This window comes from Stegostoma tigrinum, chromosome 14 (assembly GCF_030684315.1).
Source record: "Stegostoma tigrinum isolate sSteTig4 chromosome 14, sSteTig4.hap1, whole genome shotgun sequence".
NCBI lineage: Eukaryota > Metazoa > Chordata > Chondrichthyes > Orectolobiformes > Stegostomatidae > Stegostoma > Stegostoma tigrinum.
Genome location: NC_081367.1, coordinates 60582172 through 60595522, shown reverse-complemented (window position 1 = coordinate 60595522; position 13351 = coordinate 60582172). Strand labels below are relative to the sequence as shown.

General features: G+C 42.6%; 1 protein-coding gene across 2 annotated transcripts in view; it reads left to right on the top strand.

Moving 5' to 3' along the window:
• The window catches only part of nadkb (NAD kinase b), a 54524-nt gene that overhangs the window by 39036 nt on the left and 2137 nt on the right, over positions 1 to 13351 (top strand). For both annotated transcript variants that reach the window (XM_048542626.1, XM_048542627.1), the window contains exons 10-11: positions 4273 to 4430; positions 8005 to 8087. In XM_048542626.1, coding sequence (XP_048398583.1) covers positions 4273 to 4430; positions 8005 to 8087 — 241 coding nt within the window. The remainder of the gene's footprint in view (positions 1 to 4272; positions 4431 to 8004; positions 8088 to 13351) is intronic.

The following is a 13351-nucleotide window of genomic DNA, read 5'->3' as shown; positions in this document are numbered from 1 at the left end:
AATGCGAACCTGAAGTTCTGGTTACGATTATGATGCTGCCTTCCCCCTGACTGGACTGCCTGTTTCAAGAAGATGACTCATTATCACCTTTTTCAAGGGCTGCTTGGAATGCCAGTAACACGTGCATCCCACAAACAAATGTAAAAAAAAATAAAAATTCTCCTTTTGGAGCTTACCTGACAGGATGTAGGTAATTAACTCATGACAAGTTCTGTCAGTTTCAGTGGACACCGCTTTTCTGGGAATAGAAATAGATTTTAGAATGTTATGTCCATAGCCCTACCATTCCTCTCTTTCTAATTATACAACAGACACTCAGTTATATGGAATTGCATTGATTGTTTGTGGTCAGGGTGTGGGGATAAAATCTGATAGTGCCCTTTTTACATGTCTGTTCTATGACAATAATTATGTCAACTTCAATATGTAGGTGGACTGGGAAAATCAAGTTGGATCAGGCTGATCCCAAGAAAAGGAATTTGTGGGATGTCTACCTGGATTGATTTTTATTATTTATTTTATGGAACAGCTTGTGGTAAAGCCTGCCAGGGAACAGGCCATTCTAGATCTAGTAATATGTAATGAGGCCGACATGACTAGGGAGCTAAAGGTGAAGGAGCACCCATGGGGCATTGACCATAATATGGTAGAATCGCTAGTCTGAGAGGGCAAAGATTGAATCAGATGTAATGGTATTACAATTGAATAAAAGTAACTATAAAGACATAAGGGAGGAACTGGCCAGTGTTGATTGGAAGAGGAGCCCAGCAGGGAAGATGGTGAAGCAGCAATGGCAGGTGTTTCTGGAGGTTATTCAGGAGGCACAGCAGAAGTTCATCCTAAGGAAGATGAAACCATTTCCGGGGAGGATGGGGCAATCACTCTTGATGAGGTAAGTCAGGGACAGCTTAAAAGAAAATGCATACAATGTGGTGAAGATTAATGAAAAGCTAGAGGATTGAGAATTCCTTTTAAAACAGCAGAGGATAACTAAAAATGCAATGAGGCGAGAAGATGAAATGATAGTAAACTACCTCGTAATATAAGAGGAGATTGCAAGAGTTTTTTTTTGGACATCTGCAAGGTAAAATGTAGGTAAGGATGACTGGAAAAGCGGTAGTAGGGTGTGAAGAAACGGCTGAAAAAACTGAAAAGGTATTTTGCATCAGTTTTCACAGTGGAAGACACTGGCAATATGGCAGTATTTCAAGCGGGTCAGAGGGCAGAGATGAGTGGTGTGATCATCGTTAAGGAAGTGGTGTTGAAGTAGGTCAAAGATCCGAAGGTGGATAAATCACCCAGACCAGATGAACTACATTCCAGAGTTCAGAAAGAGATAGCTGGAGAGATTGTAGAGGCATTGGTGCCGATCTTTCAGGAATCACTGAAGTCCAGGGAGGATTCTAGAGGACTATAAAGCAGCTATTGTAACACCTCTGTTTAAGAAAATAGGGAGGCAGAAGATGGGAAACTGTAGGACGATTAGCCCGAGTTGTTGGTAGGATTTTAGGGTCCATTATTAAGGATGAGATTGTGGATTACTGGAAGTGGAAATGATAAAATTGGACTGAGTCAACATGACTTTGTCAAGGAGAGGTCTAGCCTGACAAATCTGTTAGAATTCTTTGAGAAAGTAGTGAGCAAGTTCGACAATGGATGCGTATTTGGATTTGCAGAAGGTGTTTGACAAGGTACTGCACAGGAGATGCAAACAAGATTTGTTCTCCCTCCTTTTGTTCAATCAAGAGCCTCACAGCACAGGAACAGACCTTTTGCCCCTCCAAATGTATGTTGGGGCAAGATACTGGCAAGGATAGAGGACTGACTAACTGGCAGAGAATAGCAGTAAAGGGGTATTTTTCAGGATAGCAGCCAGTAACTAGTGGAATTTTGCATGGTCAGTGTTGGGACCACAAGTACTCCCATCATACATTCCTCATCTGGACTAAGGAACTGAGGGTATTGTAGCCAAGTCTGTAGATGACAAAGGTAGAAGGACAGATGGTGTTGAAGAAGTGGGGATGCTGCAGAACGCCTTTGACTGGTCGAGTTTGTGGGCAAGTAAGGGCCAGATGGAGTACAATGTGGCAAAGTGTGAATTTGTATATTTTTGACAGGTAGAATAGAGACGTAGACTTTTCTAAATGGGGAAAGGTTTTGGAAATCTCAAGTACAAAGGGACTTGAGAATCCTAGTTCAGGATTCTCTTAAGGTTAATATGCAGGTTTGCTTGGCCATTCGGAAGGCAAATGCAACGTTGGAATTAATTTCAAGAGGGCTAGAATACAAGGGTAGTAATGGACTGTTGAGACTGTATAGGCACTGGTAAGACTGCATCTGGAATGTCATGACCTGTTTTGGTTACGTAGCAAGCGTAAGATGTGTTACCGTTGGAGGGGGTCCAGAAGAGGTTTACAAGAATGATCCTGCGGATGATGGGCTTGTTATGTAAGGAGGGGCTGAAGATTCTGCATCTGTAGTTTATAGAGTTTGGAAGCATGAGTGGGATCTGTCTGAAACTTGTAGGATACTGAGAGGTCTGGATATAGTGAACGTGAAGATGATGTTTCCACTTGTAGGAGAGACTAGGACTTCAGTCACAGCTTCAGGGTGAGAGCGTGACCGTTTAGAACTAAAATGAGAATTTCTTTAGCCAGAGGGTGGTTAATCTGTGGAACTCATTATGATAGAAGACTGTGGAGACCACATTCTTGAGTGTATTTAAGACAGAGAGGTTCTTGATTGTACAAAAGAACAGTACAGGAACAGGCCCTTTGGCTCTCCAAGCCAATGCCAACGCATTTTGCTCTTCCATACTAAAACTGACCTCACTTACAGGAGCTGTATCTCTCTACTCCCCTCTTATTCATTTATTTATCCATGTGTTGCTTGAGTTTCACTATTGTCTGGTTCCCCCACCACCACCTCTGGTATTGCATTTTATTGCATCTGTGTGAAAAACTTGCCCTGCACATCAGGTTTAAACTGCCAGCAACTCCCTCCTGTGCCTTCAACCTGTGTCCCTTAGTAATTGACCCCGCCACCTTGTGGGGGGAGGGTGGGGAGCCTCATACTTTCCACTCTGTCTGTGTCATTCACAGTCTTTAAAACTGCGATCAAATCATCCTTCAACCTTCTGCATTTCTACTGCCAAGTTGAGGCTCATTAAGCCTGTAATTTCCTGGATTATTCTTGCTACCCTTTTTTTATTTTTTAAAACAATGGGATAACATTGGCTATTCTCGTTCTCTTTGGCCACATGGAAGTTCCCAGAGGATGCAAAGATGTCTGTCAGTGCTGCAGCAATTTGTTCTCTTGTCTCCCTCAATATTCTGGGATAAGATCCATCAGGACTGCAGGGACTTATCTATCTTAATACTTTTTAAGACACACAATACCTCTTCCTTTTTAATAGCAATTTGGCTTAGAAATTCAGCACTCCCTTCCCGCAGATCATTCTCCATAAGTTCCTTTTTATTTAGCATTTGTTTAGAACCTCATCTGCCTCTTCTGGCCATATATAGATTCCTTGCTTTTTCCTTGAGTGGGTCAACCCTTTCCCTGGCTACGTCCCTGGTTTTTATATATGTGTAAAAGCCTTGGGCTGCTTCTTAATCTTGTTTGCAAAGGACTTTTTATTACCTTTTTTTTAGCCTTTCTAATCTTTGTTTGAGTTCTTTCCTACTTTCCTTATCTACTTAAAGGGCTTTGTCAGTCTCATCCTCCTAGGCTTTGCATCTGCTTCCTTTCTCTTTTTGACCAAGGTCATAACATCCCTGGTCGACCAAGGTCCATGTAACTTGCTATACCTATCTTTCTTTTTTAACTTCCTTCCTGATTCTCTTTAATCTGCTTTTAGGATATGTTTACAACTCTTGTTCCACTTACCAATAGGTTATGAGGAGAAGGCAGGAGAATGGAACCGATAAATCTGTTGGCTTGAATAGCTTAATTCTGCTTCTATGTTTTATGGTCTTAATGGATTATGTTTATGGAAACTGGCAGTTTTGTCTAGTTGATCTGTACTAATGTTTATCTTCTATGTGCGCCATCTTCCAGACTCTATCTAATCCCTATATTCTCTTACCCCTTACGTTCTTATCCGATTTTCCCCTTAAATGCGATGTATCTATGCTTCACCTACTTCCTGTGGTATCCCATTCATACCAGCCCCTGGGTACAAAATTTGCTTGACTTTGGTTTTCTGAATGACTGACTGATGTTTTGTGTGGGTGCACGCTATTTGCTGGATAGTTTGATTTACTTCTGCAGGTGTCATCGTGTCCACCCCGACTGGTAGCACAGCGTACGCTGCAGCAGCAGGAGCTTCAATGATGCACCCAAATGTACCAGCCATCATGATCACACCGATCTGTCCTCACTCGCTTTCGTTCCGGCCTATTGTAGTACCAGCAGGAATGGAGCTAAAGGTAAACCTGTGTAAAGGCAACCTACATGCATGGTGTGGGACAGAGTTTTGAGTATATTGCAGTCAATTTTGAAAAAGTTTGATTAAAGCAACTTCTGTTTAATGAGATTAATTCAAGGAATGAGATGACTGTTCCATGAGGAGACATTGAATAACATGGGCCTATATTCTCTGGATTTGAAAAGAATGAGGTGGACTTGGTCGTATTGATATTGAGGCTGCTACCATGGAAACTCTCTAGCTTAAGATAAAGAGTCAGCCATTTTGGACCAAGGAGGGTTCATTTCTTTACTTGGAAATTTATTAATAGTCATTTGGAAGTATAGAACCTGAGACATGTGAATCTTTGGAATTCACCTTCCAGAAACATAACAGCAAGAGCAATTCAAATTCTTAGATTTGTCAGTCATGACCCACCCCGCCTTGAGACTGACTCAGCCCTTTTTTAGCATGGGGTTCTAAGTACTCTGCAGTCTTATTCTTAATATTGGCCCCTAAAAGCTTACCAATGACGAATGTCAGACTAACACGCTGACTCCAGTGTTTCCTAATTCCTTCAGAATTCTGGGAAGTAGTCCATCTGGTCTGGGTGATTTACCTGCCTTCAGACTTGAACCTTCTCTAGCACCTTCTCCATAGTGACGGCCACTACACTCACTTCTATCCTCTTCAATTTTGCTTGTGACTTGCACAGTAATGCGAAGTATGTATTCAGTACTTCTGCCATTTCTTTGTTCTCCATTACTACTTCTCTTGCCTTATTTTCCAGCATTTCTCCCTCATGTCTTTGTCATTACCTTCATTCAGTTTTAATTACCATTACTTGTGATTCCAGCTTGTCCTCTCCACCTGCAGGATGAATTCATCATGTTATGATCACTGCCTCCCAGAAGATCTTTCAACATACGTTCTGTAATCAAGTCTGCTTCACTACACATCACCACGTCCAGAATTGCCTGCCCTTTAGTGGGCTGTATTACAAGTCGCTCCAAAAACCATCATAATAGGCAGTCCTTGAATTCCTCTACTTGAGGTGTGCTACTGATTTTTGCAGTCCATTTTGCATCTTGAAGTCTCTCATGGTTATTGCAGTAATGCCTTTTTACATGCCATTTCTCTGATTCATTTTCTTCCTCACGTCCAGACTACTGCTACAAGATGTGTATACACTTTGTGTCTGGGTCTTTTCTCCTTTTGCAGTTCCTCAACTATACCCACACAGATTCTATGCCTTCTGACTCAACATCATAGTATTATAGATTTAATTTTTATTTCTTACGAACAAGGCAGCCCACCCTCTCTGCCCATTTGCCTGCCCTTTCAAGAGAATGTGTATCCTTCAATATTTAGCTTCCAGCTCTGATACCCAAAACTTACCTGCCAGTTTTAGGCTAAGCAACAAGCTAATTTACCTTGTTTCATATACTGTGTGCATTTAAATACAACAGCCTCAGTCCTACATTACCTGTGCCCCTTCTCATATTTGCCGTCATGTCTGCTGGGAATGAAGTTACGTTCCTGACCCTTTTCATACACTGTGTCCTATTACTTGGTCTGGAAACTTTAATAACATCTGCTGAACCCTCCCTTCACTCCCTTAAGTTTCTCCATAATTTTGCATGCAGCTGCATCCACATTTTTAGTTTAAAGCCCTATCCACTGCCATAGTTATTTATGCGTTTCACCAGGACTGTGGTCCTAGCATGTTTCAGGTGGACCCAGTTTCATTGACACGGCTCCCTCCTCCCTCTGGTACTGCTGCCCATGTCCCATAATTTGAAGCCATTTTCCCCCACACCAATCTTTTGAGTCATGTATTTACCTCTTTAATCTCCGTTGGCACGTGCCAGTTTTGCTCATGGCTCAGTTCATAGTCTGGAGATTATTACGTTTTTGGTTGTTCTTTTTAATTTTGCTCCTAGCTGGTCATATTCTGTCAGCAGAACTTCATTCCTCTTTCTGTCTCCACCATTGGAACCTATGTGGACCATGACGACTGGATCTTCCCCTCCCGCTCCACGTTCCTCTGCAGCCCAGGTGAAATATCCTGAACCTGGGCACTATGCAGTCAACACTGCTTTCAGGACTCGAACCTGGCAATGGAGAACAGCTGTTCCCCAGACTACACTATCCCTGATTAATACCTACATTTCTCTTTTTCTCCCCAGTCTTCAGCAGTTTCCTGTACCACGGTGTGATGGTCACTTTGCTCATTCTCCCTACAGACCCCACTGTTGTCATCACGGGAAGCAAGAATTTCAAGTCTGTTAGACAAGCTCAAGGGTTTCTCTGCCTGCATTGCACATAGTCACACCCTCCTGTCTGTGATCACAGACCAAACCTGAGGCAATTAATGTAAGGGATGTGACTGTCTTCTGAAACAGTGTCCAGGAAACTCTTCTTTCCACCACCACAACTACGAAGTGTCACAGGACTTGAAACTAAGACTCCAGTTTATCAACTCTGAGCCAGAGTACCTCAAGCAACCAACACTTGGTACAGATGTAGTCATTATGAACCACAATGGGGTCCACTGGCTCTCATATGATGCAGGTACAACATGTCGCCTGCCCAGCGTCTCTACTTTAATTACTGAGTTCTTAATTTGGGGTTTTTTTGTCACCTTTTTATATTTCCCTTATTTACCTTCAATCTGGAAATAACCTGTAACACTCCAAATTAGTAGCTATCATCAACGAATGAACACACATTTACCTGTGATGTCGTTCTTTTGTGCTGGGCCCCTGATTCTGGGCTTCAATTTATCCTGCCTTTTTTAAAAAAAAAAACTTACAAGCCTGGAGCAAAAGAAAACAAGTAAAAAAACATCTCTTGCCATCTGCAGCGAATTCCCACGTTGCCTTCAAATTTGCCAAACTATTGACTCGGACTGTCATTGCTCCTTCTTGACCATGCAAAGTTTACTGACTCTACACATTTGAAGTAGTTTCTGGAGAGTAGTCTCTGTATGAATTTAGGAACCTGGCAGTCAGCTTATATATCGCAAGATGCGACAACAGTGATGTGACCCTGACCAGAATCTGTTTTGTTATTGGTTGTGGGATAAATGTTCATCATGGGGTGAAGAAAGCACTATTAAGGTGTTTTATGAATGACGGTCATTCTCACTGTATAGGAATTCCTCAGTACTGAAGTGGACTGACAACCTGGATTATATGTTCAAGCTTACAAATGTGCTGTAGAGAATCATTTTGTCTGGTTTGATCTTTGATTTGTGCTGACCTAGCTGTTTGCACGTGGCTGGGCCCTACAGTAGGCCCCAGTCATACAGATGGGGTAATCAGTCATGCTTTTCAACCAGTGTCGGGCCATGGGAAAGGCAATGGCCATGCTCCACCCTTCAGTAAGTTGTAATTATCTGATTGTTGTCTCAACTCTACTTTTGGGTCTGATGCCTATTACCAAGCCACCTGCATTAAATCCATTAAATTTTTTTTAGAAAAGGTATTATAATATCTTGACACTTAACATTTTTAAGTTAGGTTCAATTGCACTTTCTAGGACAGTGAGAAAAATGTAAGCTTACAATCTGCACTTTTGTTTGCTTTCTGAAGATAATGTTGTCACCTGATACCAGGAACGCAGCGTGGGTCTCATTTGATGGTAGGAGAAGACAGGAAATTCAACATACTGATAGGCAAGTATAGCACAATGGCTACCTGTACCCTCCCCTCCTTTTACTCGTTTCCCAATACCAGGATCAAAGTTTCAGTGGAGGAGCATTTCGGCAATAATGACTATAATTCCATACAGTTTCGGATACTTATGGATAAGAGCAACAGTGGACCTTGGATGAAAGTGGTGAATTGGGTTGGGGTGGAAGGCCAATTATAACCAAATTAAGCAAGAATTGGAGAATGAGGATTGGGAGCGAATGTTTGAGGGTAGAACTTCGTATGGGTGTCTTTTAAAGACTGGTTGATTAGAGTGCAGGACAGGCATGTTCCTGTGAAAATGAAGAACAGGAATGGCAGGAACTTTGGATGACGGGAAATTATCAGCTTAGTCAAAACAAAAAGGAAAGCATAGTTAGGGTCTAGGTGACTAAAGCACACACAGTCCATGAAGAATATAGAGCAAGTTGGAAGGAGGTCAAATGGGCGGTTAGGAGGGCTAAGAAGGGCCGTGAAATCTCCTTAACGCAGCTGGCCAAGGACAATTCCAAAGCATTTTACACATCAATTAGGAGCAGAAGGGTAGTTATCGAACGAGTCCAATCCATGTTAAAGGAGGGAGGTTATGTGAGGAGCTGGAGGAAATGGGTGAGATCCTTAATGAGTACTTTACATTTGTATTCACCAATGAGTGGGGCATAAGAAATGTTGAGGTTACAGAAAGCTGTGTGAATGACCTGCCCAAGAGAACAATGTAATGAAGGAGGAAGTGTTGGGTGTATTGAAATAGATTAAAGTAGACCTGTCGCCATTGTCAGCTAGATCTATCCCAGAATACTGCAGGAGGCAAAGCAGGAAATAGCTATTAAGACGGAGCTATCTTTGCATCGTCTTTGGTCTCTGAGGTTCCAGAGGACTGAGAGATAGCCCATGTTCCTTCCTTTTAAGAAGGAAACAGCAATAATCCAGGTAATTGCAGGCCGGCGAGGCTGACATCGGTAGTGGGGAAGCTGTTGGAGAAGGTACAGAGACAAGGTTTATTCCTATTTGCAAGTGAATGTGCTTGTTAGTGATAAGCAGCGTCAGTTTGTGTGAGGAAGGTCATGTCGCTCAACTTTTTTTTGAGGAGGTGACAAGAATGAATGATTGAGGGAAAGGCAGTGGATATCATCTAAATGGACTTCAGTAAGGCATTTGATAAGGTAACTCATGGCAGACCGGTACAAAATGTAGAATCTCATAGGATCCTGAGGGTGCTGACTGGATGGATTCAGAACTGCCTTTGTCATAGAAGACAGTAGCAGCGGAAGGATGCTATCCAGAACGGAGATCAGTAGCTCATGCTGTTCCATCAGGGACAGTGCTGGAACATTTAATCATAGAATCCCTACAGTGTGGAAACTGGCCCTTCAGCTCAACAAGTCCACACTGACCCTTAGAGCATCCCAGCCAGACCCATTCCCCTATAACCCACCTAAGCTACATATCCCTGAACACTGGGCAATTTAACATGGGCCAATCCACCTAACCTGCACATCTTTGGACTGTGGGAGGAAACTGGAGCACCCGGAGGAAACCCACATGGACATTAGGACAATGTGCAAACTTCACACAGTTGCCCGAGGGTGGAATTGAATCTGTGCCCCAGCCACTGAGCTGCCCAAAAGCACCGTAAATCTGATGAAGGTTTCTGCATGTTCCACCCTGACAGGCACTGAGTCTCACATTCCCACTGTTGGTGATCTGGGTGAAAAAGGTTCTGAGCCCCACAATTTCTCTCCCAAGCTTGAAGAAGGGGAGCAAACTGTCTTTTATATTTGCCCTCTTCGTCCCACTTAAGCCTTTCATCTTGCCTAACCTTCGGAGGGAGGCAGCATGCGCAACGGTTTGAGTCTGTCGTAGACCCATTGAGTAAGAGCGTACACTTCCAGTTTCAAAAGGGAGTGGAGAATGCAGGCACCAATCCCGCTACTTCTCACATGCAAAGCGAGCGCTCTACCTTTTGAGCTAATTCTCCCATAGCAGAAGATGGTTTTGATCTCTTGACCTTTTGGGTTATGGGCCCAGCATGCTCCTGCTGTGCCAATCTGCATGCGTGTTGTTAATAGGAAGATGTAGGTGGTTTGATTCATAAGTTTGCAGGTGACACCAAATTTGGAGTTTAAGATGTTGAGCATGGTTATTGAAGGATACAGTGTGATACAGATAAGATTGTAGATTTGGGCAGAGAAATAGCAGATGGAGTTGAATTGGATAAGTGCAAGGTGATGCATTTTGGAAGATTAAGTTCAGGTTTGAATTATACAATAAATGGCAGAACCCTTAGGAGCATCGACATAAAAGGTTCTGGCTGTACAGGTCCACAGATCCCTGAAAATTGCAATACAGTGGATAAAGTTATCAAGAAGGCATACTGCACACTTGTCTTTATTGGCAGGGGCATTGAATATAAAAGTTGCCAAGTTAGGACGTTTTTTGGAATATTGTGTGCAGTTCTGGTCGCCATACAATCAGAAAGACTTGGATGCTTTGGAGAGGGTGCAGAGATTGGTTACCAGGATGTTGGCTGGTATGGAGGATTTTAGGTATGAGAAGAGGTGGGATAAACTCTTTTTCACTGGAAAGACAGAGGTTGAGGGGGTAACCTGATAAGAGGTCTACAAAATTGAGGTGCATAGTCAGAGGTGTTTTCTTGGGGTGGAAAGGTCAACTACAAGAGGGCACAAGTTCAAGGTGAGAGAAGGAGCGTTTAGGGGAGTAGTGCAGGAAAAATGTTTGAGGGTGGAGGATGCCTGGAACGTATCACCAATGGTGGTGGTGGAACACGAGAACATAAGAACGAGGAGCAGGAATAGGCCGTCCGGCCCTTCGAGTCTGCTCCACCATTCAATAAGATCATGGCTGGTCTTTTCATGGACTCGGATCCACTTGCCCACACTCTCGCGGTATCCCTTAATTCCTTTATTGCTCAAAAAAAAGTCTACCTTAGCTTTAAAAACGTTTACTAAAGTAGTGTCAACTACTTCACTAGGCAAGAAATTCCACAGATTAACAACCCTCTGGGTGAAGAAGTTCCTTCTCAATTCAGTCCTAAATCTGCTCCCTCTAATCTTGAGGCTATGTCCTCTTGTCCTAGCTTCACCTGCCAGTGGAAACATCCTCTTTACTTCTATCTTATCTATTCCCTCTGTAATTTTATATCTTTCTATAAGATTCCCCCCCCCGCAATCTTCTGAATTCCAATCAATAGAATCCCAATCTACTCAGTCTCTCCACATAAGCCAACCCCGTCAACTCTGAAATCAACCTAGTGAACCTCCTCTGCACCTCCTCCAGTGCCAGTATATACTTTTCTCAAGTAAGATGATGAAAACTGCACAGTACTCCAGATGTGGCCTCACCAGCATCTTGTACAGCTGCAACATAACCTCTCTGCTTTTAAACTCAACCCCTTTCGCAATGAAGGACAAAATTACATTTGCCTTCCTAATTATTTGTTGTACCTGTAGACCAACCTTCTGTGATTAATGCACAAGGACACCCAGGTCCCTCTGCATAGCAGCATGCTGCAACTTTTTACCATACAAGTAATAATCCTTTTTACTATTACTCCTACCAAATGTATGACTTCACATTTATTCACATTGTATTCCATCTGCCAGACCTTTGCCCACTCACTCAATGTACTTGTGCTCCTCTGCAAAGTTTCAGTCGTCTGCACACTTTGCTCTGCCACTCATCTTAGTGTTATCTGCAAACTTTGACACACCACACGTGGTCCCCAACTCCAGATCATCTATAAAAATTGTAAATAATTGCGGTCCCATCACTGATCCCCGAGGCACACCACTAGTCACTGCCAGCCAGAATAGCACTCATTTATCCCCACTCTTTGCTTCCCGTTAGTCAACCAATCCTCTATCCATGCCAATACTTTACCCCTAACACCATGCATCCTGAGTGGGCAGGTTAGCAACATATAAGGCATACTTTGAAACACAGCTGAACAGGAGGCGAACAGAGGGATAGAAATAGTGTACGGGTAATTTGTAGTGGGTCTAAAAGTCTAGCAATTGGCTTGGTTGGCTGAAAGGCCTGTTCCTGTGCTGTATCATTCTTTGTTCACACATCTGTTCTGAGGTGTTTAGCCACGTTGCTTTTCTCTCTGTTTCTCATTAACCTTTTGGGAAGGTAGAAAGGCAGTAGTTACCAAAAATCCTTTTCAGCTGGAGGAAATAAAAGAATAAACCTTCATTTATATGCTGTCATTCACAACCTCGTCATGCCGTGATGTATATTTGAATGTAGTCACCCTCGAAACGTTGGAAATTTGGTCAATGCAAGCTCCCACAAACAGGAATATGATATTGAGTAGATAACTTCATTTTTGTGAATCACTAGTCATAAATATTGACTAGAACAACAGGGAGCATTTCCTGCACTTTTTCCAGATATTTAGGCCTTCCTTTGACAATGCAGCACCTTCCCAATACTACAGTGAAGGCCTGGATTAGGAGCTCAGGCCAGTAGAATAGGATTTGAACTGTCACCCTCTGACTCAGAGTGTAAGGGTCATAACTGAATTGTGAGCAAACTTTGGGAGTAAAGTTGTATTGCTTTGTGAAAGCATTTTGATTTTTCATTTGAGATCTTCATAAGATTGCTGTGCCTTGGTCCTGTTCAACATGTACTCCATCAGACACTTTGACTGTAGCAATTGCATGTTAGCTGCTGGTTTCAATCTTGTCATCAGGATGTTTGCTCAGGCAGTTTCTCAAAGACAGAAAAGGAAAACCTAGAGGGTTAGGGGTCACATATGCTTACACTGCAGAAGATGAGGATAACAATGCCATCTCATTTTGGAGAAAAACAGTTAGCACTGAAATTTGGCTTGGGCAGCAGATAAGAGGCAATATCATCAAGAATTTGTATTATATTGCCATTCCTTTGCTTTGCTGGGTCAAAATCTTGGAACTCAACAGTGCTGTGGATGTCCCAACTGGGATAGATGAACTGTGGCAATTTGAGACAGCAGGTCACCACCATCTTTTTCAAGGTAATTAGGCATGGGCAATAAATGCTGACCCAGCAAGATTTGCCCATATCGCATGAACATCCTTTCCTTTAAAAAAAAGGACATCTGTGATGGTCAGGGCTAAGTCTGTCATAATACTGGGGAAGTTGGCTACAGATGGCTCCCAGGCATGAAGGAAATAATAAATTACTACTGAAGTATAATCACTTGATGATTTGACTATCAGCAAATCTGTGTGTAAAAGTAGCAAAT